The sequence below is a fragment of the Myxocyprinus asiaticus genome, chromosome 12 (genome assembly GCF_019703515.2).
Source record: "Myxocyprinus asiaticus isolate MX2 ecotype Aquarium Trade chromosome 12, UBuf_Myxa_2, whole genome shotgun sequence".
NCBI lineage: Eukaryota > Metazoa > Chordata > Actinopteri > Cypriniformes > Catostomidae > Myxocyprinus > Myxocyprinus asiaticus.
In genome coordinates this window covers 4,948,028-4,975,538 of record NC_059355.1, presented here as the reverse complement: position 1 = coordinate 4,975,538, position 27,511 = coordinate 4,948,028, and the positions used below count along the sequence as shown (strand labels likewise).

General features: G+C 38.3%; 1 protein-coding gene across 2 annotated transcripts; it reads right to left on the bottom strand.

Moving 5' to 3' along the window:
• Window positions 1-9: 9 nt before the first annotated feature.
• Window positions 10-27,511, bottom strand: LOC127449147 (vacuolar protein sorting-associated protein 16 homolog). Of its 2 annotated transcripts, XM_051712380.1 has the most exons (22): window positions 27,281-27,511; window positions 25,791-25,879; window positions 23,985-24,076; window positions 23,413-23,541; window positions 22,992-23,136; window positions 22,418-22,533; window positions 21,949-22,071; window positions 21,642-21,697; window positions 19,645-19,829; window positions 18,908-18,984; window positions 15,572-15,703; window positions 15,258-15,421; window positions 14,733-14,841; window positions 11,383-11,517; window positions 10,725-10,833; window positions 7,905-8,002; window positions 7,602-7,706; window positions 4,417-4,494; window positions 3,840-4,009; window positions 2,720-2,816; window positions 2,514-2,617; window positions 10-722 (listed from the first exon to the last, which is right to left on the bottom strand). In XM_051712380.1, the coding sequence occupies exons 1-22, from the start codon at window positions 27,328-27,330 to the stop codon at window positions 578-580; spliced, it is 2,508 nt and encodes an 835-aa protein (XP_051568340.1). In that variant the 5' UTR covers window positions 27,331-27,511; the 3' UTR covers window positions 10-577. The 2 variants fall into 2 exon arrangements, with proteins under 2 accessions (XP_051568340.1, XP_051568341.1); XM_051712381.1 differs by lacking the exons at window positions 23,985-24,076; window positions 25,791-25,879 and having other exon boundaries at window positions 27,281-27,510.

The window sequence follows — 27,511 nt, the reverse complement described above, 5'->3', positions numbered from 1 at the left end:
GTCAGTCTAAACAGTGCCTTATGCAAGTTGTATTTCCTAATACAATAACTGGGTGACAGAGACATCCAACATTACAGAGCAAACCAACAGTGTGATTTCAATACAACAAGATTCAGTATGTAATCATGGATTAATTAGAATGACAGATATATCTTAAGTGTTATATTCAAGAAGGCAGATCGTCTTTATATAACACAGGCATATGATTAGTGACATGTATGATTCTACAACAAGCACACAATGGTTCATAATGCAATTACATGTACAAAGGTTTCAAAGTCTATAGTGCGGGGGAAAATGGGAACTGCTTTTGACTGTCCAATGGAGGCGGGAAAACACATATGCTGACATGCAAGTTCTCTAGCTGTTCTTTTCTCTGTCTGTGCATCCAACTAGACATTTTTCCCAACTCCTTCCATCTGTGTCAGCCATTCTCTTTCTGCAAACTTTTTATTAAAACTTTCCATTACACAGCCGAAAGCAAAATCTGCAAACTGCTGCAAGCTGCTTTGGGTTCACAGGGGTTCGCTGTTTGGCAGCAAATACAGTTCAGTTGAACAGGGTGGAAGTGTAAATGTCACTTTTTGGCAGCAGTGGCTTTAGCACGGTTTAGGCGATCAACCAGAGTATGATCTGCGGTGGCTGAACACCGTGAAAGAACAGTACTGATCTCGGAGTCATTCCGTCTCTCGATTGCAGCCTCTACGGCACTCTCCAGATCTCTGTGAACGAAAGAATAATAAATATATAAGACATAGTGTGCCATGTCTTTTCCAATTTTTGTGAGAGCACTAATACTGAGTGCAATTTTCGTGCCAGTGCAAAGCACAAGTGCTGTGGTTGGGAGTGTTTTTGCGCTACCTGTGGGTGTATATGCGCAAACTGCGGGTGTATTGTATGTAACTGAAGTGGCGCAAAGCACAATTTGCTATTTTCCTGAGAAATAGATAATTGCGCTAAGATGTTTGAGAAGCACGTCTAATCACAGCGCAACATCTAAAATCAGTTCCTGCATTTGCAGTTTGGAGATTACATCAGCAGGTGGTATTAAAGTTCATGCCCAAACTCTGAAAATATATGTCATATATAAAGTATATCAAATTATGTCCCTTGATTAGAGTTAAACTATCTATAGGTCATGGTTTGTTTCAATTATTATTATAATGTTTATATTTACAATTGTATTTATGATATTGGTATTTTTCCACCTGTTGTCGTGGAGTGATTTTAAGTCACTGCATAAGGGGCTGGCTGAAGAATTTGGAGAGTAAAATGTTTGGATTTGGTATGATTTTTTTTTACCACTTCGTTATTTTGATTACGTTTTCATTTTGTTTGAGTTGTAATTTGAATTTAGAAATATTTTTGGTTTAATTTTTTCGTGTTTCAATAAATTCATTAAATTTTTCGACCGATAGAAGTGAGTGCGTGCCGATACAATCACTGTTAATACTAGCCCTGGTTTGTGTGCCAGTAGATGAAAATTATTAATAATACTTGCATTCTATATAATTTAACAGAGCCTACATCCAAATCCTGTCGAGAAAGCACATTTTCCGTGCGTATAAAAGGAGCGTATCACTGTCGCAGATATATGCATGACATTCAACGAGGAAGCAATTAATGCACAAAAGACCAAAAGTCCATATTTCTTTTCTTATAATTCATTGCATACAGTCCATTTACACTACCAACTTCTTATGAATGTGCGGTCTTTGTTTATATCGCTGGTGTTTGACAGGGAATGGAACATATAATAGGACGCACACGGTGCAATTACCGAAGAATAAATTTAGAATTAAATTGCACATTATCCAGCCCATTAGGGCTTTACACGCGCAATTTTGCCAAACCCACTCGCGCCTAGACTTAGTGCATGCTTGCACGAAAATACCACAACTTCATGGCCATGCCTATTGACTTTGCGCTTGTGACTTAAAGCACAGCTCTGCGCTTAGCGGATCTGAAATCTCAGGCACATACATTTGTGCTCATAAGTTTACCCCCTTTCTCATAAGCTTACATAAGCTTTGCAGAATCTGTTTTTTTTAATTATTATTATTTAGAACTGCCCTGAAAAGATATGTGACATAGTTAAAGGTGCTATAAGCAATTTTAGCATTCTGAAGCTTTCACGAGACTGAGATGTTGAATTAGCCACGCCCCCTCATTCCAAAGATAATTTTGAGACCAAAACCGAGCAAAAGAGCAGCATTGTTTGTTCCGGTGGCTGTCAAATTAAACAGTGGCACAATAGCGCCCTCAACTGACAAACATTATGAATCACAGCCTCAATGAGCCGCTTCAAATACAACACTATGAGAACGAGCTAAATGATTGACCATGAGGAAATTATACATGAATCAGTCATTTATTTTTATCCCTCTTATTTAAAAAAATAAGACAAAAAGAAAGAAAGAAAAAAAAGAGGATAAACATATTGCACATTCTCCAAGAGGTATAAACGTAAACAAATCAAACCAAGAACTCTACACACAAGTCCAAACTCTTACCCTACAGCAAGGTGAGCCTTGACCTTCTTCTCTGGTATGACTTTAGACACATATTTCCTGGCTTCATATTTGTTATGGTATTTCATGCACATCTCGACAAAGGGCTGTAAGTAGAAAAAGACAGAAGAATGTTTTTTTTTTTTTTTTAGATGGTCAAACACACCAGCAGTTACAATTCTACAGAAGATCATCAGAGCATCAGTTACCAGGTATCCAATAGGAGACTTCTTGCTTTTGGCAAATTTCTCCAACTCTTCCCAGTCCTCCTTCTCAGCCAGAGCCTTCAACTTCAGCCACCAGAACCTAACATGACAAACATCTTCACTCGTATCGACACTTAATTCATATTACTGAGGGTGCTTTCACACTTGGTTCGATCGCTTGGACTGAACCCAAGTTCGTTTCCTCCCTACTCCCCTGCTGGTCCCTGTTCATATCATATTTTTTGGGTCCGAACTGCGGTCCGATTACATCATCAATGCAAGTACAAGTGGCAGATGTTTACAACTGTTACTAGGCAACAACTCAAGAAGACATCATCTTTGCTGTGATATTAAAGTATTCATCTCTTAGGATTTACCAGCAAAATTTTTAATGCACAAAACAACAATTATGTTTGTCTACCACGGATGCACTGAATGTGTAATGATGTGAAGAATATTAGCATTTGTCTGCCGCGAGCCCGCGGATGCGTTGCAAGAGATGTGAGGAGTGAGAACTGCTCTCTGAAGGTGATTTATTTGGCACAAGCAGGTATGAGAAATGTATTAAACCATAATGATTGCAATTGGGAGCCTGCAAAGATGCAAATTATTTTGAAAAACACTAAATCGAGTTTGTAGAATAACAGTATGTTGGCTTCATCAAGCAAACATAATGCCGCATCCTGAAACACCTGATTTCTGCTATATTCGCGTCTAGCTTTTTTTAATGCAAGAATGTTCGGTCTAAACGTCTTGTAACTCTTAATAGTTTTTATTTGGTTTTGTAGACACAAGAGGTGTGACGTAGGTGAAAAACGTCATAATTCTTCAGTCTTCCATTAGCTAAACATGCTAATTCAACAGGTTAACACAAGAATTTCTCCTAGACAGAAATTCTAATTAACAATATTTCTATGGGTTACATTAGTTGTACAGTCTTTCATTTCAGTGGTGCTTGAGCAACATCATTAAGCTCTGGTTATTTGAAGACATGGCCAAAAACAGCACTGAAGAGTGTTCTGGGCCAGTGATTTCCAGTGTGTATAGTTTATTTAAATAAAATAGAGAGTGATTGAAACAAAGCGTGAGAGGAAGTTGTGTGAAATAATACAGTCAAGCACACCTCTTTTCAGGCACTCTGAAGTCCTTGTAGAGTTGCTCGGCGTGTTTGTGCAGTCCCACAGACAGCAGTGTGGTCATGGTTTCATGAAGAGAGAATCCCACCAGCGGCTCACCCTTCTCGTCTTCTAACTTCTTCTGGAACCGAAGCAGCCGCATCTCTTCTTCTGTGGCCTGAGATGGAACATTCACGTGTATTCATTTAGCAGACACTTTTATCCAGTATTATTACACAGCTCTCTGGAAAACTCGAATCTGATTGGTCTGCATTGTAAACTAATAAAATAACTTTAACTCAAATCAATATGTCCTTTTTTTATTTATTTAATTGGCAAGTAGTCAAAGCTATAATTCTACCTAATAATACAAACACATAATGTTGTGTCTACAGAGATAATGAACTCTGATACAGTTTGTGTTTACTGTTGATCTTCCTGTAACAAGCGAGACTGAGGCAAGGCCGTTTCAAACAATTCTGGCACCCTCAGCAAGATCCCTATTGGCGCCCCTGTCGGTTTGGGTTGCGTGGCGGCGGCCTAGTTTGCCTATGCCTAGAAACGGCCCTGGTCTGAGGTCCTCACCTTGGCAGCAAATTCATTCTTGGCTTTACCGTACTCGTCCCCAGCACTTTGTAAATGGGTAATCCGAGCCTCCAATCTCTGCACAAACATACAAATTTATGTTTTTAACAGATGTTTTCATACCAAAGCAACTTTGATAAAAACTGGATGCATATCTTGTTCCTAAAATATTCCAGAAAAGCTTGTATGACAAAGAATGGCATGCTTGGGTGAAGCTGAGACATGCTGAATTCTATCTCTGAAATCTTTTGTTAAAACCTCAATCATAATGAAGCCAAGGTGGAAACCTGAGGGTGGTAGGTCAATCTAAAAGCAATAACATTGGCTTACACATACAGTGTTTTCTCATTTACAATATCTAAACATGAAGGGACAATGGCAGGAATTTTGCCATCATGACAATCTGCAGGATTGGAATAAAGGTGCTGGAAGCGATTTTAGCATTCTGAAGCTTTCATTTGACTGAGCCGTTGAATTAACCATGCCCCCTCATTCCAAAACCCCACCCTCCAAAGATAATTTTGAGACCAAAACTGAGCAAAAGAGCAGCATTGTTTTCTGCTGTGGCTGCCAATTTCAACAGTGGAACAATAGCGCCCTCAACTGACAAACATTATGAATCATAGCCTCAATGATCTGCTTCAAATACAACACTATGAGAACGAGCAAAATAATTGACAGTGTTGGGGAGTAGCTAACTACATGTAGCGACACAACTAACTACTAACTGACAGTAGATCAGCTGCTTTTAAAACAGAGTAGCTTTTCCAGTAGCGAACTACTTTTTCCAGCAAGAAGCGGTGTAGCGTGACCAAACGTTACATCATGTTGTTCAGATTATAACTAATAGCCTTCCTTATTGTGCAGAAGCCAAACTTCTACCGGCAAAACGTCTGACGATCTGGCAGCATTATTTCTGTCTGCTGATCAGAATCAGGCAGCGTCATCTTCTTCTTTTGTAATGGCAGATCACAAACAAAAACAGTGAATTACCGTCATCCACTGAGAGTTTATTACAGCTCACTTGGATAAGAAGAGATTGTCTGATGGTTATGTAAAGCGAGCAACCACAGTTTGTTTACCATTACAAGATGTACAGGGGCAGGTAAATCTGAAAATGAAAATGATAAAAGAACACCATTTTATTCTTCTATGAAACAAAGAATGTTTCAGACACTTTGTTCTTAATAGATCACACAACAGCATATTTACCTTTACTATTTTAAATAAAATAATTCAAGAAGTTATTATTGCCTTTGAGGGATTTTGTTTCTGTTCTAAATATTTTTATTTCGCTTGTCATCATCTGTGCATTATTGGGAGCAGCGAGTTAATTATTATTGTAATATTTATAAATATACAGTATACATTATTATAATAAATACTATCATGCAGAACTATTTGATTTCTCAATTTCTTAGCATTTAATTAACTATTATTTTCATGTAAAATAAATAAAATGATTGGTAAAAGAAATCATTTATGTTATGTATTATTATGCAACAATTTTTCAACTTTTTTCACTAAGGAGCCAATTTTTGTATTTTTGGTTGATGCATTTTTTTTCGAAAGAGCCATACCACAAACGAATAATTTACTATTTTCAAAAACAAAGTTTTTCAATAAAATAAAATGTTTATATTGCTCATAGACTACTCAGAAACAAACAAATATGCAAAAATGAATAGGTAACATGTTGCAATATGGAATTGAGAACACGCGTTTGTGCGGGTCTCCGTAAAATGACTTAATTTTACAATTGTTCATGAAAAATTTTACTTCACTTTTGGGCTGAGTGATATGTAAAAACTATTTTAATAATAATCGCATTTAAAATATCACAATATCTGATTATATGGTCAACCCCCAAGGTTGGTGAATATTTTTGCTTTATTGACTTTGCTTTAAAAATTACATACATTTATTGAAACACAAAAAACTTGAAAGACATTTCTAAATTCAAATTGCACTTTAAACTAAATGAAAAAAGCAATTAAAATAACGAAGTGATTAAAAAATCTTATATATAACCACCCCCCAAATCCAAACATTTACCGTCTCCAACGAACCCATTTGCCATCACGCAAGTATCAGTATGCAGCAACAGGTGCAAATTAAGAACTAAAGACAATTATAAATGTAAAGATAATTATAATAATCATCATAATAAATAAGCCTAAAAAATTCCCTTGTGTTCCCAATAAATGCTGCCAAATGTGTGTTCTTATCGAATGTGTTTGTATTGCGTTTTGGTAATACAGTTAATGCTGCCTAAAGAAAATAAAATAAAACTCAATTTGAGGTTCAAGGTGAACGTGCCTTGTATTACTTTATGATTTAAACACTTTCGTCTTTGTTTCTTTAATAGAAAGATATATATTACTGAACCTGCAGAGTTGCGTTCACAATGCGTAAGAGTGAACTGCTCCGTGGAAATAAAGAAAAACTCACGAGATGATCGGAGATCATTTGCAGCATTCTCATAGATTACATTTTTCTTCCAAACAGTTTTCAATCGAAAGCTACACGCCATCCGCTGCGGCATCCGCGCTCAACTCACCACGCGCCCCACTGAGAACAAACCACATTATAGCGACCATGAGGAGGTTACCCCATGTGACTCTACCCTCCCTAGCAACCGGGCCAATTTGGTTGCTTAGGAGACCTGGCTGGAGTCACTCAGCACACCCTGGGATTCAAACTAGCGAACTCCAGGGGTGGTAGCCAGCGTCTTTCACCACTGAGCTACCCAGGCCCCTGGTTTGATAGTAACATTAAAAAAAAAAAATATTGAATCATTAAGTAGCTTCAATGTAGCTAGCTACTTGTTGATAGTAACTTGTAGTGTAGCTAACTACTTTTTCAAAAGAGTAGCTTGACTGTAGCTTAACTACTTAAAATTATGAGTAGCTTGTAGCTTGTCAAAGTCACTTGAACTACAGTTTCAAAGTAGCTTCCCCAACACTGATAACTGACAGGTGAAAAGCGTCAATGTCCGCGGACACATAATTGTTTGCTGTTTACAAAGTCTACAGCTGTCAGAGACCAGTGAGATATCTCAGGATGCTTATTTCATTAATATCTTTAAGGGAGTAGGAACATATTTTGCATCCTTTTCCATGAAAAAAAATCGCTTACAGCCCCTTTAAGCTGAGAGAAAATGAGGACAAATGAAAAGTGCTAACCTGCTCTTTATAACTGGCCTTTACATAGACATTGCCGAGTTCTTGGTGATCGTCATCTTGATTGAACAGATCCTTCAATGTGTCCTGCTCCTGATGTTTACAGAACTGAAATGTAACATATACACTATAATTACAATTTCTGTCAGAATAATATTTTAGAATAGTCATGTCATTACTGGCATTAGAGAAGAACTGATAGGATTCACTTTGTTCAAAGGTCAATTCATTTCTGACTGTATGTCAGCTTTGAGTTGCCATGGTTCAATAAGTGTTCTCAGGTCTTCAGTAGTAGAGTGTGTGTACCTGTCTGTAGAGGCTCAAAGCCACAGGCTGGTTCCTCAACATCATGAAGAAGTCTCCTCTGTTTAGCTCATTCTTAAGGTACATTACCACTGTGTACACTAGAATACAAGAAAGCTTGCATGTAAACCGTCTTCATAGATCACACAGAGCACAGTGAGGAAACCTGATTAGTTCACAATTAATATGAGTATATGTAATGTGTTAGCATGTTGCTAATCTAACAATTTGATAACTAGTAAGCACAGACACACACAAATAGAGCGTGAAATAGTGCATTTTTAATTGTTACTTTTTCGTATTGATACTTTCAAATTCATCTCACAGGGATACAAACTAATGAGAGGTGAAAAAGGTGAGGATGTCATAACAGTTGTTCGAGATGTATATTTTCAGCTGATTTGTTTGTTGTATTTAAAGCTTTTTTAAATCTTTAAGCTTAAAGTAACCCTTTCAAAGGAAAATTTTACCAAACAATTCGGGCAAATTAGCTTCAGAAAAGGTGACTTGAAAGGTGAGTAGTTTGCATCCCTGAGCTCAGATAAAAATATTATCTTCAAATGATTATTCAATCACCCTAATGTCACTCTAAACCTGTATGACTTTCTTCGGTAGAACACAAAACGAAACATTTAAAAAAATATTTATATATCTATATATATATATATATATATACAGGTGCATCTCAATAAATTAGAATGTTGTGGAAAAGTTAATTTATTTCAGTAATTCAACTCAAATTGTGAAACTCGTATATTAAATAAATTCAGTGCACACAGACTGAAGCAGTTTAAGTCTTTGGTTCTTTTAATTGTGGTGATTTTGGCTCACATTTAACAAAAACCCACAAATTCACTATCTCAATAAATTAGAATATGGTGACATGCCAATCAGCTAATCAACTCAAAACACCTGCAAAGGTTTCCTGAGCCTTCAAAATGGTCTCTCAGTTTGGTTCACTAGGCTACACAATCATGGGGAAGACTGCTGATCTGACAGTTGTCCAGAAGACAATCACTGACACCCTTCACAAGGAGGGTAAGCCACAAACATTCATTGCCAAAGAAGCTGGCTGTTCACAGAGTGCTGTATCCAAGCATGTTAACAGAAAGTTGAGTGGAAGGAAAATTGTGGAAGAAAAAGATGCACAACCAACCGAGAGAACCGCAGCCTTATGAGGATTGTCAAGCAAAATCGATTCAAGAATTTGGGTGAACTTCACAAGGAATGGACTGAGGCTGGGGTCAAGGCATCAAGAGCCACCACACACAGACATGTCAAGGAATTTGGCTACAGTTGTCATATTCCTCTTGTTAAGCCACTCCTGAACCACAGACAACGTCAGAGGCGTCTTACCTGGGCTAAGGAGAAGAAGAACTGGACTGTTGCCCAGTGGTCCAAAGTCCTCTTTTCAGATGAGAGCAAGTTTTGTATTTCATTTTGAAACCAAGGTCCTAGAGTCTGGAGGAAGGGTGGAGAAGCTCATAGCCCAAGTTGCTTGAAGTCCACTGTTAAGTTTCCACAGTCTGTGATGATTTGGGGTGCAATGTCATCTGCTGGTGTTGGTCCATTGTGTTTTTTGAAAACCAAAGTCACTGCACCCATTTACCAAGAAATTTTGGAGCACTTCATGCTTCCTTCTGCTGACCAGCTTTTTAAAGATGCTGATTTCATTTTCCAGAAGGATTTGGTACATGCCCACGCTACCAAAAGCACCAAAAGTTGGTTAAATGACCATGGTATTGGTGTGCTTGACTGGCCAGCAAACTCACCAGACCTGAACCCCATAGAGAATCTATGGGGTATTGTCAAGAGGAAAATGAGAAACAAGAGACCAAAAAATGCAGATGAGCTGAAGGCCACTGTCAAAGAAACCTGGGCTTCCATACCACCTCAGCAGTGCCACAAACTGATCACCTCCATGCCACGCCGAATTGAGGCAGTAATTAAAGCAAAAGGAGCCCCTACCAAGTATTAAGTACATATACAGTACATGAACATACTTTCCAGAAGGCCAACAATTCACTAAAAATGTTTTTTTTATTGGTCTTATGATGTATTCTAATTTTGTGAGATAGTGAATTGGTGGGTTTTTGTTAAATGTGAGCCAAAATCATCACAATTAAAAGAACCAAAGACTTAAACTACTTCAGTCTGTGTGCATTGAATTTATTTAATACACGAGTTTCACAATTTGAGTTGAATTACTGAAATAAATGAACTTTTCCACGACATTCTAATTTATTGAGATGCACCTGTATATATATATATATATATATATATATACACACACACACACATTATTTTCACCATAAGCTCTCAAAAAGTAAAGTTATCGATATGACTCGTGCACTGCATTCCAAGTCTTCTGAAGCCATACGATCACGTTGTTTAATGGACAGACCGAAATTTTAGACGTTATTCACTCTCAAATAAAATCACTGATCAACTCCTGTCCACGGCGCCAAACCAAATATGGCAACAGCATCATTAACATCAAACCTTATTGGTCATTGTGTCATGATGTCATTATGTTTGGCCATAAGACGTGCCAGAACCATTGAGGTTTCATGTTACTGACATAGTCACCTTATTTGATTTGGGTGCTACATTTGTCCTCGTGTTCCACAGAAGAAAGTCATTCAGGTTTAGAGCAATATTAGGATGAGTTAAAAATGAGAGAACGATTCCTTTAAACAGAGCATAATTTTGGTGCCTGCTGTTTGTTACAGCCTTTTTTGCCATGCCTATGACACCTAAAAATGTTGTGTAAGTGGGCAGCTCACAAGGTTTTTAACCATATGCGTGCAAATGGGTGTGTACCGAGGTCTGTGTCTCCACTCTCAATAGCTTTGCTCAAAGCTAGAGAACTTTTCTTCATTTTTAACAGCAGTGGGACCTGCTCACCAGAGCGTGGCTCAAATTCCAACAACTGAAAGAGAGAGAGTGTGTGTCAGAGCGGAATATCACTACAGGTTGACTAACAGGCAACATGATGTGATTTAAACATTTCAGCTTAAAATATATTAAGAACAATATTTTTTGTGGCCCCTGGTCTTTATTAATATCCACATTTTTCCTGACCAACCACTGCGCGGTGCTATGATTATTCTAATTGCTTCTGGACTGTTTTCTAGTTCCGGTCTCCAAAAGAAGCAATGTAAAAACTACCGAAACGAGTGATCCAGACAGAGAACGACAACCATTTTAAGTGTTAGTTGGAGAAAAAATTTGTTCAGGCTCAACTTGTGCAGTTGCTGGTTGCCATAGCAACTTGAAGTAGTTAATGATAAAAATTTTACTCACTTTGGTTCATACCTTTACATCATTCACCCACTCCTTAAACTTTAACAGGTGAGGACTGTCAACAAAGTATTGGCTTTTTTTTTTTTTCAGTATTAGTATTTTTTGGACAATTTTAAAAATGTTATACACTTAACATCACATTATCAGCTATATGTGGTATTCAGTGCATAAGTACCTTAATAGCGAGCTCTGTGCGTCCACTCTCATACGCTTTAGTGGCGATTTCAGAATATGAGATCCCAGCAACATCAGCAAGCTTCACAATTACTGCTTTTGCTATGACCTCATCAGACTCCTCCTTCTGCTGTACCTACACACACACACACACACACACACACATACACACACGCACCTGTGTTAGTGAGGACTACCCATAGACCTCTACTGTTCTCAAAGGAATAGTTCACCCAAATATTCAAATTCAAATTTTCTCACCCTCATGCCATCCCAGATGTGTATGTCTTTCTTTCTTCTTCAGAACACAAAGATTTTTAGAAAAATATCACAGCTCTGTAGGTCCATAGAATGCAAGTGAACATTGCACTTAAAGGCAGCATAAAAGACTCCAGTGGTTTAATCCATGTCTTCTGAAGCAATATTCTAGGTGTGGGAGAGAAACAGATCAATATTAAAGTCCTTTTTTACAATAAAATATCCTCCCTGCCCAGTAGGTGGCGATTAGTGCCCGACCGATATATCGGTATCGGTGTATATGTTTACCGATATGCGCAGATATGAAATATGTTCTGAAAAAAAGTTAATGCAGAAAACAATGCTTTAGAATTGGTGTCATTACGTGGTTTGTCCAGCAGAGTGCACTCCGACTCCACTGTTTACAGAGCTGATGGTGGCTCTGCAGACAGGGCGGAGTTGAGCGGTGTCTTCGCGGTAAGTTGCTAACTAGTTTGTGAAATACATACTGGAAAGTTAATAAACAATGACCCCATCATTTTCCCTTTTCAATATTACTAATATAACATTAACCCTGTCCCTGACAACCATGTCACTCATGTCTGTTTGCTGTTAGCCAGCTATAATTTGTCAGTGCAGTCAGTAATGTAGCAGATTGAAAGGTAAACATCAGAGCATCTTTTTGCAGCTCAGCAGACAACGGTGTGGTGGTGGATTGTGTCTGTTGAGTGTTGATTTCATGCTACACTGTTACCTAGTTGGTGAGACGCAATGTTGTAAAGTAAATAAGGTCCATCTTTTACTTTCCGTGACAACGAGCTTATGGCTAACCACGTAGCTACTTTCATTGCTTGTCAGCTGAGTGAAAGTTAATGTGTAAACATGTATTCACCAAACTGTTTTGTTCAGGATTCACAGTTTGGTACCCCCTTCAACCGAACAATTCCAGTCGTTGCATTTATAAAATGTAATGTTTAAAAGTCTGGTTTTCCACCGTTGAAAGTTTCCCCTGAACTTGTATAGCAGAATACGGTGTAACACCGATACCGCTGTTTTTCTCTTGTCTCAGCAGGTGTAAATGCTTCTTGTTTTACAACCTGCCAATAATTGACTGGCAGTATTAAAATAGTCAGCATTTGACTGATACTAAACAGTACTACTGATGTTTATTTAGTTATTTATTTTATTTGTATTTATTCTTTATTTTAATGGTCAGCATTTGACTGATACTAAACAGTAATACTGATGTTTATTTAGTTATTTATTTTATTTGTATTTATTCTTTATTTTAATGGTCAGCATTTGACTGATACTAAACAGTAATACTGATGTTTATTTAGCTATTTATTTTATTTGTATTTATTCTTTATTTTAATGGTCATCATTTGACTGATATTAAACAGCAATACTGATGTTTATTTAACTATTTATTTTATTTGTATTTATTCTTTATTTAAATGGTCAACAACTGACTGATACTGAACATACAGTACTGATGATTTTTAAGCTATTTATTGTATTTTTATTTATTCTTTATTTTCTCAGTGTTCATTTCTAGAATTTGTTGACAATGTATAATAACAATGTCAAATATTCTTTGATAAAAATATCTGTTTAAGAAAGCAGCCTTCTGAGTTCCTTTGCATAGTCATATCGGTGCAAAATCGGTGAATAATCCACATAGAAAAGGTCTGTTTTCATTCCAGCTTAAAAATTAACTATATCGGCCACCATATTGGTAATTGGTGAATTTTTCCCCACTAAAATCGGTGTCGGTCGGGCTCTAGTGGTGATATACACAAAGAATGCGAATCACCAAAAACAAAAGATGTAGAAGTGAAAGTGGACATTTATAGAAATGATAAAAAAGGACTTAAATATTGATCTGTTTCTCACCCACACCTATCATATCACTTCTGAAGACATTAATTTATGTTGCCTTTATGTGCTTATTTGAGCATCAAAGTTCTGGTCACCATTCACTTTCATTGAAAGGACCAACAGAGCCGAGATATTCTTCTAAAAATCTTCGTTTGTGCAGTGCTGAAGAGAGAAAGTCATACAGATCTGGGATGGCATGAGGGTGAGTAAATGATGAGAGAATTAAATTTTTTGGGTGAACTATTTCTTTAAATGAAGCCAGTTATCATTTCCTACCCCTTACAATCACTATTTAGATTTTGACTTCAGCATCCAAGACATTATTTGGCCAATTCATGATCCTTTCAACTAGACAGGAGGACTAGTGGTTCACCAATATGGGTTTTTGTAATGGGCAGTGCCAATATCTATAGAGCAGGATGACCGGTAGCTGATATAACACTTATATACAGATAGCTACAGTATAATATAATTTAATGACAACAAATAAAACACAAAATACACTAAAAATGTTACACTTGTTAAAGGTGCTGTAAGCGATTTTAGCGTTCTGAAGCTTTCAAGTGACTGAGCCGTTGAATTAGCCACACCTCTTCATTCCAAAACTCCACCCTCCAAAACCGAACAAAAGAGCAGCATTGTTTGTTCCTGTGGCTGTCGAATTCAACAGTGGCACAATAGCGCCCTCAACTGACAAACATTACGAATCATAGCCTCAATGATCCGCTTCAAATACAACACTATGAGAACGAGCTAAATGATTGACAAGTGAAAAGCGTCAATGTCTGCGGTTCGTGGACACATTTTTTGTTTGCCGTCTACAGCTGCACAGAGACCGGTGAGATATCTCAGGACACTTATTTCATTAATACCTTTAAGGGAGTAGGAATATTTTTTGCATACTTTTCCATGAAAAAAATTGCTTACAGCACCTTTAACTTTACAATGTTTATTTAAAATTCAAACTAATTTTGCTGTATTTGTAAACAGAAAATGTGCATCATTCATTGATAAGGCTGTATGTAGATTTTGGAACTAACACTAGGTGTAATGACCAATCAGTTAACCTGCCAATTGGGCACAGTTACCATCTAATAATCTCAAAATGATCAAACATCAGCAGAATTATCGGCCACTAGTTACTAAATCACAAGTCAGTTTTAAGAGGTCTTACTATATTTGCGTAGACACTTAGGCTCTCACAAGTATAGAGAAATAAGTAAACACACACACCTTGTAGCAGGCCCAGTGTTTGAGTACTCTGCTCACTCCCTGGTATTCTGGAGTCTTTAGATAACGGCAAACCTCAATGGCCAGTGGATAGAATTTACGATATACCAATCTGAGACAGAGAAAGGAAAAAGAAAAATCTGATGTGATCACACACTACAATCACATTCAATTCAAAACATGCCTCATTTCAAAGGCAATAATCACAAAACGGGGAGGGGGAATGCATGCACATCCAACACTTCTACAACAGGTGCTGGATCAAGGCAAAAAGCATTTAAATAAAACTGAAGTGGATCCGCACACTGTTTAATTATTCCCTTTTATTAATTTAAAAACCACAGCAACGTTTCAATCAGAATTATCTTCGTCAGGCATCTTCGTCTGATCAAAACATTGCTGTGGTTTTTAAATTAATAAAAGGGAATAATTAAACAGTGTGCGGATCCACTTCAGATTTATTTAAATAATCACAAACAACCACAACAGGTCTCAACAATGCTGTTCTGTACAGTTTTAACATCTCACCTGTCTATGAGCACCTGTACAGTCATCTGTTTGAACTGCGTGTGCGTGAGGGGAATGCCGACGGTATAGTCTCGGACTGCATTCAATACCCGCAGGTCTCTGCACAAGCTGACAAACTGCTCAGGAGGAAAATTACTCAGGAAACACTTCCCAAATGAGGCCGCCTGCAGAGAGAGTGATAAGGCAAAAACCTGTGTTTTCTGTCATCTCTTCTGTAAATGTAATGGGTGCAATTGTGTCAACAGGAGATTAAGTCATGGTGCTGAAGGGAGGCCATGTCTCACTGCATTGTATGTTCAATCTGTGTATCTTACCCTCAGGAGTGTTTTCTGTGTCTCCGGTTCGTGTTCGTGTCCGGCTGCCTCCACACACTGCCTCACTGCCTCACTCAGCAGACTCTGTTCTTTAATCTCTCTCAGATACTCGTCTGCCTTCTGACTCTCTTTCTGCACTCATATACAGTGCATTCATAAATTATTCAGACCCCTTCATTTTTTTTCTTCACATTTTGTTATGTTGCAGCCTTATGCTAAAATGCTTTATATTATTGTATTTTTTCACATCAATCTACACTCCATATCCCATAATGACAAAGCAAAAACCAGATTTTTGATAACTCTGCAAATGTATTAAAAAGAAAAAACATAAATATCACACTGACATAAGTATTCAGACCCTTAACTCAGTACTTAGTTGAAGCATCATTGACAGCAATAACAGCCTCAAGTCTTTTTGGGTATGATGCGACATGCTTTGCACACCTGGATTTGGGGAATTTCTATCATTCTTCTCTGCAGATCCTCTCAAGCTCTGTCAGGTTGGATGGGGACTGTCGGTGGACAGTTATTTTCAGGTCTCTCCAGAGATGTTCGATTAGGTTCAAGTCTGGGCTCTGGCAGGGCCACTCAAGGTCATTCACAGAGTTGTCCCTAAACCACTCTTGCATTGTCTTGGCTGTGTGCTTAGGGTCATTGTCCTGTTGGAAGGTGAACCTTCAGTCCAGTCTGAGGTCCTGAGCACTTTGGACCAGGTTTTCATTAAGGATATCTCTGTATTTTGCTGCGTTCAGCTTTCCTTCAACCCTGACCAGTCCCCCAGTCCCTGCCACTTAAAAACACGCCCACAGCATGATGCTACCACCACCATGCTTCACCGTTGGGATGGTACTGCACAGGTAATAAGCGGTGCCTGGTTTCCTCCAGACATGACGCTTGGAATTGACGCCAAACAGTTCAATCTTCGTTTCATCAGACCAGAGAATCTTGTTTCTCACAGGCTGAGAGTCCTTTAGGTGCTTTTTTGTGTCTTGCATTGAGGAGAGGCTTCCGTCTGGCCACTCTGCCATAAAGCCCAGATTGGTAGAGTGTTGCAGTGATGATTGTCCTTCTGCAAATTTCTCCCATCTCCACACATGATCTCTGGAGCTCAACCAGAGTGATCATCGGGTTCTTGGTCAACTCTCTTACCAAGGTCCTTCTCACCCGATTGCTCAGTTTGGCCGGGCGGCCAGCTCTAGGAAGAGTCCTGGTTGTTCCAAATTTCTTCCATTTAAGAATTATGGAGGCCACTGTGCTCTTGGGAACCTTCAATGCAGCCAATTTTTTTTTTTTTTTTTTTTGTAGCCTTCCCCAGATCTGTGCCTTGACACAGTCCTGTCTCTGAGCTCTGCAGGCAGTTCCTTTGACCTCATGGCTTGGTTTTTGCTCTGATATGCATTTTCAGCTGTGAGACCTTATATAGACAGGCGTGTGCCTTTCCAAATCATGTCCAATCAATTGAATTTGCCACAGGTGGACTCCAATCAAAGTGTAGAAACATCTCAAAGATGATCCAGAGAAATGGGATGCACCTGAGCTAAATTTCAAATGTCATAGCAAAGGGTCTGAATACTTATGTCAATGTGATGTTTCAGTTTTTCTTTTTAATACATTTGCAAAGTTATCAAAAATCAGGTTTTGCTTTGTCATTGTGGGGTATGGATTGTAGATTGATGTGGGAAAAAAAAATACAATAATTTAAAACATTTTAGCATAAGGCTGCTACATAACAAAATGTGAAAAAAATTAAGGGGTCTGAATAATTTATGAATGCACTGTATGTACAAAAACGTCATTAGGGTCATTCCGTGTTAACTAAACCAGAGGGTCATGGCTCAAAATAATAGATAAAAGTGATGACAGCCAAAATATTAAATGCCATGGATCAATACTTACTGAGTAATCCATTATCCATTAAATGGACAATTTCTGCCTATGATTTGAGCAAAACTACAGGTAAAGAGAAAACAACCTTAGAAAGTTGGCAGCATCATGATTTTATTTGTATACAGATATACTGTAGGTAGATCTATTACTAAAATCAGTTGTCTTCAACGCTCCTTGTTACATTATATGCCAATGGTGTTAGTCCAAAAAATGAAGAGAGAAAAAAAAGTAAACACCCTCCAGAAGTATAAAAGATATATAAATATACTTTTAGATTCTGGTTCAGAATAACAATCCCAGGTTAAATCCCAGATATATAGGGCTCTCAGTGTAGCTCTGTGTGCTGATTATTAAGTTTTACACATTTTTAGTGGTCGAAAGACAAATGTGGGTCAAACTGTATGAAGCTAGTTTTTCTTGTCCAACAAAACAAAGGTCTAAAGAAGAAATAATGTTGAAAGTAGAAATGTACCATTATTATCAAAATCTCTTTATCATCACAGGGCTCGACATTAACACTTGTCCGCTCGTCCAGGACAAGTGGAATTTTGAATGGGCAAGTGAAAGAGAATATTACTTGCCCGAATGGACAAGTAGTCTGATTCAAACGTCAATAAAGAAACAATAACCAGCTGTATTTGTGATATAGTCTAGGCCTGTATCACTTATTACAAAGTTTATATTCTTATTCTGCTGTTGAAAATAATCGAAAGCGCGCACACTGCTAATGCTGATACGCGCCTAAATGGCCAAAATTCCCGTCTTGGTGAGATGTTCATATAAACATATAGAGTTATGTCTAAAGTGAACATAAAACAGTGGGGAGAAAAGCGGATTTGTAAGTAGGATTTTTTATGCTGTCTAATGTATCCTTAGTATTAATAAAACTACCAATAAAATGAAAACGAAAACACCACTCACTGAAAAATCGAGATTTGAAGATTATTTTATAATATTGTTTTATATTAAGACAATGTCAAAATGTATTGAGAGCCTCATATCTCCAAGGTACCAAAACAAGGAAAGTTTGGATTTATAGGCACTCCAAAAACAAAGGGATTTGTTTTTTCTCTCCAATGTTTGGACTCACAACATTGGAATATACAGTATTGCAACAAGAAGTCAACTGATTTTAGTAACAGACATACCAATTTTTTTGTAAAAATAAAATAATGACACTGGCACCTTTCTAAGGTTATTTTTTTTGTTTTTACCTCTTTTTTTTCATTTTGACCCCACTCTTCAAAATATTGGACTACTCAGTATATATTGATCCATGGCATTCAATATTGGCTTTCATTATCATTTATGTTTATCTTTCTCAGAGAAAAAAAAAAGAAAAAAAAAAGGGAAGTCATTTGTTTGATTTAACATGGAATAACATGTTAGATGTATGATGCCATTATGAGAGGGAAGAAGTTATGTGACATAAGAAATGTGTCCTACCTCATATTCTTTATGTGCCTCCAGGAGTAAAGCTCCAGGAGCCATTGATGCAATTTTAAAGATCTCCTCACAGGCACCTGCAGAGGATCATGAAAAAATCAGATCACTTGTGAGCTAATGTATACATGTAAATGATGTACGTGCCGCCTTTTCCCTTAGTCTCAGCCTCAGACGGCTTGCTCACAGACCGCCCACAGTTCGTTCAATAACTGTTTGAGCATTTTACAAAACAAAACTGGAAAACAATTTTTTTTTTAATATTTCAAGCTTTGTTTAAATCTCTGCTCTTATTTTCTGTATTGTACTGTATTTAAGAGTCTCTATAAATTTTTCACTATTCATTTAATTGTCTTTTCTGTACAATCATGCACGGAGACTGCCACCAAATTATTCTGATACATTTTTTCCAAGTCGGTCATGTTGTGGAATAATATATTTTAGAAAACCCCACTCCTAAACAGTTCTTGGCTAGAGTAAGCTGCAATATGGACCGGACCTTTTGCCGCAAAAAGTCTGGCTACACGAGACTACCCTTCCCTGCTGGGGAATGTTTTCACATTGTAATGTACGTTTGGGTCCGAACCTCGGTATGTTTGCGTAATCAACAGAAGTACCACCGTGAGTATTAGCGGCAGCTGTTTACCACTGTAGTAAGATAATGAATTGGGAGGAGACTCAAGAAGATGGCAGCTTTACTGTTTTATTCATGTTTTAGTCCCTTTGGATTTTCTTCTAACCTGGGACTTCCTGCAGAAGCTCATGATGTGTTCCATTTATGATTCTGACCCCGTCCAATTCCGGCACCAAAACAGTGTCATCGTCCAGGTGGTACTGAATTGTGTCTTTACACTCTCCCACCACTATGAGGAGCCGATCCCACAATATCACTACTGATGGCTGCTGACTCTTGGGCCTACGGCACCTGCAAGACAAAAAGTACAGACTTAAACAAAAACTCAAATAAAATATAGCTGCAAGCGGAAGTTATCGGAGTCCAAACACTTATGGAGAGATGACCAAAATAATCAGATCTGACAGGAAAGATCCTGTGAATGCCGTCGACATAGTTGTTTTGGTGTTGGTTAGGGTTAGATAACCCTAAGTTAACCCTAACCCTAAAATCAAACCCTAACCCTAACTCTCAGTGTTGTATTCCTCGAGTCCAGGACTCGGATTCGAAACCGACTCGAGTCGAGATATTGATGACTCGTGACTCGTCTCGAACTTGAACACTAATGACTCGGACTTTGACTCGAGCATTAGGTGCATTCTGACTTGGAGGAGAGGACTCGTTACAACCGTTAAGTTTTGCATTCTGCCCTTTTATGGCTTGAGATCACATGCATGTCATGCCATGTACCGGTTGCGCGAGCGCGAATCTCTGCGCTCGCACACAGATTTCCTTTGCTTTCACTCAAAACTGTATAAACAAGTATAAATGCGACTAAATGATTGCATTTTGCAATCATTTTTACTAACAGTGTGATTAAACTTGGCAAGAGGTCACACTGGTTCGACTACAAAGTTGGCTGACTCTCTGAGTATGTGCTGTTGTTTTTTGTTGCGTACGAGAAATATCAAACGGCAAATGTTCCAAAAGCGAAACCAAACAGCTCTACTCGGATCACTCATTGCGGAATGGACAGATCAGAGAAGAGCATGTGTGTTTACACGTGGACCGTTCTTGAACTCTCAGCCGCGCAGATCATCATAAACAGCGTTGCGAGCAGCGTGGGCTGGGTCACGGTTTCTGCATTGATTATTTGTTGAAAACCCCTAATGTGTCGGTCATTAAACTAGTTTAAAAAAGGCTTTGTTTGTCTTCAGATGACTATATTTGAATCAGTAAGATCCTGATGAAAGGAAACCATGAAAGAATTTTACATATGTTAACGTTTTACAGACTACTTTTGTAATACAAGTAAATTTACAAATTTTCAAAATCAATGTCTGGAACCCTGGATTGGCTGCTGGCGACCATTTTTGTTGAATTTTCCAATCGATATGTTTTTTTTTTTTTCCTCCCCTTTTTTCTCCCAATTTGGAATCCCAATGAGCTCTAAGTCCTCGTGGTGGTGTAGTGACTCACCTCAATCTGGGTGGCAGAGGATGAATCTCAGTTGCCTCCGTGTCCGAGACCGTCAACCCGCGCATCTTATCACGTGGCTTGCTGAGTGTGTTCCACGGAGACATAGCGCGTGTGGAGGCTTCATGCCATCCACTTCAGCATCCACGCACAACTCACCACGAGCCCCACCGAGAGCGAACCACATTATAGTGATCACGAGGAGGTTACCCCGTGTGACTCTACCCTCCCTAGCAACCGGGCCAATTTGGTTGCTTAGGAGACCCAGCTGGAGTCACTCAGCATGCCCTGGGATTCGAACTAGCGAACTCCAGGGGTGGTAGCCAGTGTCTTTACCACTGAGCTACCCAGGCCCCCTTCCAATCGATATGTTAAGGATATGTTAGCACTTGAACCAAAGGTGGCGCATTTTTTATTTGAACTGTATGGGCAGCTAAAACTATAAGAATAACTCAGTTGTTTGGCCGGCTAAGTTCAAATAAAAAATGCGCCACCGTTGGTTCAAGTGCTAACATATCCTTAACATATCGATTGGAAGAGGGCCTGGGTAGCTCAGTGGTAAAGACGCTGGCTACCAAATAGATGTGTATAAGATATAGCAAACACTAAACATACATAAATTGTGCAAACCGGAAAATGTTTTCATACCAGGCCATCTGTTTGGGGGGAGATTTGATTTTGGTGTCCACTTCACTCAGTTTATCCTGCAAAACAAAACATTAATCACCTGATGCTGCTGATTACATATTAAGGATGACAGAGAAATTAATTAACTAGTTCATTATATAATTAAAGGAGACAAAGTAATGAACTGATGAACTACAATTGCTTAGACCACAAGGCTTTTAATAAATCTGCTACAAGAATCTACGAACACTTCATTAAACACATTCACAACCAATCAAACACTTGGTAGACACAATAAAGTGTAATAATATTGCTGGGTTTTACTCACCCTTAAGTTGGACGTGCCCATCCACACATGGCCAGAGTCAGTGAGGAGAGCTAGATACTTATAACTGAACGAGACACACATGTGCACTATCCTGGATGCTTGAGGAGAGAGACCTGGGGGAGTCTGACACACACATGTACATGCACACAAGGTGAATAACTGGAAAATAAAAGTGTGCAATGACAGAGTTGTTGGACAGATTACATAATGGGTTCATGGAGATTTAACTGACACAAAACAAAATAACAGTTTTTGATTTATTTTTGATCAGACATTAATGAAAGTTCATGAGAAGAAAATGCGCATAAACTATGATGAAAACATTTACCGAATAAACTCCAAATCCAAAGCCTGCAAAGAGTTTGCAGAGCAAATAAGTCGAATAGAAACTTGAAATGTGCCAAAGAGCAGGTTTATTGACACTTCTGAAATATATCTTATAGAGCCACACTGTGTGATTGGCCCTTACCACAGGAGTGCAGGCAGTATTGTCCAGGACAAATAGATGAGATCCATTCGCAACCAGCACTTTACTTTGCCTATCCTGAGTCAGAACAGCCCAGCATGTGGGTGCTCCCTGTAGACCTGGAGTACAACAAAATCAGTATATTAAAACATCAACCATTCATTTCTACAGTCCTAGACAATTAACCCGTTTACATGAACACCAATATGCTGATTTCTCCCAAAAATCACCTTATTTTAAAAAATCGGACCAAACAAGAAAAACACATTTACATGAGATTTGAAATAATCGTGTTATTCTCTGCTTTTGACATCAAAACGTGAAGAGGTATGCACACGACACTTACGTACATAGGATAAGCCGGTAATTATACTGGTTAAGGTGTTTACATGCATATCTACCAGTGTCGACCTGTTTATTCTTACACCGTTCATGGATTTACGCCAATAAAGGAACGCTGTTTATCGCGTTTACATGACCACACATAAGTTGTCGGCTTATTAAAGTGTAAGAAAGTGCATGTAAACACACTCAGTGAGGAAGTACTTATTATTGTAAGAACACAGAGCATATCTACCTGGAACCTCAGGTAGCCGCCTCAGTTTTATGTCATCAATGTTTGTGGCCAGAGTGAACCGTAAGGCACCTGTCAATATAGCAACTCCAGTCCCATATGGCGAATGGAAAATCTTGGTCTCCAGCACCTTGCTCTGAGAAACTTCCTGTGATAGTGTGAGAGAATCAATGCTATGGGTCATTTTAAAGCAATACTGACTAACACTTTATTTTACAGTGTCTGTGTTACACATATTACATGTTAATATTATTAATTACCATAGTAATATGAAAAACAATATGCAAGTTGATCACAACAAGAAAACTGACATTCATTATAGAAATTCCCAAGGCTTCTCCAAGCCTAGAAATTATCATTTTAAAATCTGCTATTTCCAGGTTCTTTGGGAAACTTGATCCTAAGTATGTGTGTGCATTCTCACATTGCCCATGCTGAAGTGTCTCTTGAAGTCACCAAAGAGATTATAGACAAGAACAGTGCCATCCTCCTGAACACACAGCAGATCATCAGACACTGTCCAACCCAACTGTTTCACCACTCCACTCTTCCACTAAAGAGAGCAAGACAGAGAAAGACAGTGAGAGAAATGTTATCGTACCTGCGATGTGCCATTTTCTATGGATACAAGTGAATGAGAAAAGACCAAAATCTCCAAAACAGTTGGTCAAGATTACGAGCAAATAACATATCTCAAATCAGCAATAAAATCTGACAACAATGGTATCATAAATTTTCATTGCCCAGTCAATGCTCATGCACATTCTCGATGATAACTGACAGGCAATCAAAGGTGATTGGCTCCTAACTAAGGCAGGACTTCCATTCCTATAGCCAGTGTTATGATTTTTCCCATTCATAAGCATACCAGTGACCTGTCTCATTCTATACAGTCTCTGACAGTCATAAAGATCATTGCGGTTTATGAAATCTTCACAGCAGAGCAGCCTTCATTAAAAAATGCAAAGCCATTACTGTTTGATTGTGTGTTCTTACTGGAAAATTGGCCAGAGGCAGTCCAGAGGAAGAGTAGATCTCTAACTGAGGTCTGGCATTGGGAGAGCGACATTGGAGCCCCTTTAAGAGAGCTGAGAGAGAGAGAGAGAGAGAGAGAGAGAGAGAGAGAGCGCGAAAGAATGTCAACCCCACAAAACAACTAGTATAGAGATATACAGTTGTGCTCAAAAGTTTGCATACCCTGGCAGAAATTGTTAAATCTTGGCATTGATTTTGAAAATACGACTGATCATGCAAAAAAATTGTCTTTTATTTAAGGATAGTGATCATATGAAGCCATTTATTATCACATAGTTGTTTGGCTCCTTTTTAAATCATAATGGTAACAGAAATCACCCAAATGGCCCTGATCAAAAGTTTACATACCCTTGAATGTTTGGCTTTGTTACAGACACACAAGGTGACACACACAGGTTTAAATGGCAATTAAAGGTTAACTTCCCACACCTGTGGCTTTTCAATTTGCAATTAGTGTCTATGTATAAATAGTCAATGAGTTTGTTAGTTCTCACGTGGAAGCACTGAGCAGGCTAGATACTGAGTCATGAGGAGTAGAAAAGAACTGTCAAAAGACCTGCGTAACAAGGTAATGGAACTTTATAAAGATGGAAAAGGATAGAAAAAGATGCCAGTCAGTGCTGTTCAGTCACTTATTAAGAAGTGGAAAATTGGGAATCTCTTGATACCAAGCCAAGGTCAGGTAGACCAAGAAAGATTTCAGCCACAACTGCCAGAAGAATTGTTCAGGATACAAAGAAAAACCCACAGGTAACCTCAGGAAAAATACAGGCTGCTCTGGAAAAAGACGGTGTGGTTGTTTCAAGGAGCACAATACAACGATACTTGAACAAAAATTAGCTGCATGGTTGAGTTGCCAGAAAGAAGCCTTTACTGTGCCAATACCACAAAAAAGCCCGGTTACAATATGCCCGACAACACCTTGACGCGCCTCACAGCTTCTGGGACACTGTAATTTGGAGTGACAAGACCAAAATAGAGCTTTATGCTCACAACCATAAGCGCTATGTTTGGAGAGAGGTCAACAAGGCCTATAGTGAAAAGAATACCATCCCCACTGTGAAGCATGGCGGTGGCTCACTGATGTTTTGGGTGTGTGTGAGCTCTAAAGTCACGGGGAATCTGGCAGACAATTTGCATTCTTCTGCATGAAAGCTGCACATGGGACGCTCTTGGACTTTCCAGCACGACAATGACCTAAGCACAAGGCCAGGTTGACCCTCCAGTGGTTACAGCAGAAAAAGGTGAAGGTTCTGGAATGGCCATCACAGTCTCCTGACTTTAATATCATCGAGCCACTCTGGGGAGATCTCAAACGTGCAGTTCATGCAAGACGATCAAAGACTTTGCATGACCTGGAGGCATTTTGCCAAGATGAATGGGCAGCTATACCACCTGCAATAATTTGGGGCCTCATAGACAACTATTACAAAAGACTGCACGCTGTCATTGATGCTAAAGGGGGCAATACACAGTATTAAGAACTAAAGGTATGCAGACTTTTGAACAGGGGTCATTTCATTTTTTTCTTTGTTGCCATGTTTTGTTTTATGATTGTGCCATTCTGTTATAACCTACAGTTCAATATGAATCCCATAAGAAATAAATGTGTTTTGCCTACTCACTCATGTTTTCTTTAAAAATGGTACATATATTACCAGTTCTCCAAGGGTATGCAAACTTTTGAGCACAACTGTACTACACAATATGACAGTATAATGACAGACTCTTGTTATTATGCCGAGATGCTCTCCCCCCAGAACATACCAATGGGACCCCCATAAGGAGCCGCAGCCACCAGACAATCTCTCAAACCATCCTTAAGATTCCAGCCCATCTCATACAATTCAATCTTTCTGTAACAGGAAAATGAACATAAACAAGAAAGAAATAAAAGAGAAATAACTATTAAAAGCATCATATCTGGTACAGATTATTGCACAAAATAAAACCTAATGATGGGCTAATAATATAAACACAACCTATGCTTTCGAAAGATTTTAATCCTACTGAAAAACCCCTGATCAAATGTTCATATTCTTACATTGTTTATTTGTAGTAAGATCATAGTAAGCTGTATGCACAGGTAAATAATGTTGAACCCTTATTACCAAGATTAGACCAATTTAGCTATAGATTTGTTTTTTCACTACAGTATTTGTTAAAATCAGCAACGTGATCATATTAAAGCAATAGTTCACCCAAAAATGAAAATTCTCTAATCATTTTCTCACCCGCCTCATGCCATCCCAGATGTGTATGACTTTCTTTCTTCTGCAGAATACAAACGAACATTTTTTGAAAATATCTCAGCTCTGTTGGTCTATTCAATGCAAGTGAATGGTGACCAAAACATTGAGGCTCCATAAAGCATCTAAAGGCAGCATAAAAGTAATCCATATGACTCCAGTGGTTTAATCCATGTCTTCTGAAGCAATTCAGTTGATTTTGTGTGAGAACAGACCAAAACATAACTCCTTTTTCAAGCTCGATTACATATCCTATCTACATCTAGCGCTCTGTGCATGTGTCAATCGCTAGGAAGTGTAATTGAGCTTGAAATCATGATCGTGTCTAGAGACTGCAATGGCAAGATGTACAGTGAAAAAGAAGATACATTTTGGTCTGTTCTCACCCAAAACCGATTAGATCACTTAAATATATATATAATAATAATAATAATATATATATATATATATATATATATATATATATATATATGGATTAAACCACTAAAATCTTGTGGATTACTATTATGCTGTTTTTTTGTGTGCTTTTTGGAGCTTCAAAGTTTTGGTCACCATTCACTTGCATTGTATGGTTTTACAGAGCTGCAATATTCTTCTAAAAACCTTCGTTTGTGTTCTTCAGAAGAAAGTAAGTCATACACATCTGGGATGGCATGAGGGTGAGTAAATGATGAGAAAATTATCATTTTTTTGAGTGAACTCTCTCTTTAAGAAACTATTTTTTTTTTCCCGCCAAAATGTTACTAAAGTTAGTGTTACTAATCCATAGTACATGTATCTTCCATAATGGAACAAACAAGCAGTCATGCTGCTTATTAACCAATTCGCTGCCACATGATACCTGTCACATGACTCAAGTGACCATTCAAACCGAGTCGTTCAGTCTCATAGGTGCAATTTCTTTGTTACTAAATGAGTGTATGTGTTTATCGTACAGATTGACGGTTTCATAAACTCACATTTTGTATAATTTCATTGACACAATGATTTAGCTGTTCTGTTATTTACCTGTAAAACGCCTCGCCCAGCGGGTTCCAGTTCGCTGTGACAAACGCCATGACCTCCTCTCCTGATAAAAGCGTGGACACGTGTTTAGATTAATGAGTAATTCTTCTGTTAACGCTGCATGAATGTTTTATTGTAGTGTTTATTTTCAGTTTTCCTCGCCCAGCATTTCTTCTTCTGGGTCGATGACGGCACGTCTGTTTCGCCCACTAGTGTTTTGTTTGTGGCACAACA

What these genes read in the sequence shown, in the direction of transcription:
- LOC127449147 (XM_051712380.1), bottom strand. Translation starts at nt 27,330, where the DNA reads ATGGCGTTTGTCACAGCGAACTGGAACCCGCTGGGCGAGGCGTTTTAC. An exon ending in GCACAGAGCTCGCTATTAAG is followed by an intron (nt 10,834 to 11,382) that starts GTACTTATGCAC and finishes TCTCTCTTTCAG; the next exon opens with TTGTTGGAATTTGAGCCACG. An exon ending in CTTTGAGCCTCTACAGACAG is followed by an intron (nt 7,707 to 7,904) that starts GTACACACACTC and finishes GTTACATTTCAG; the next exon opens with TTCTGTAAACATCAGGAGCA.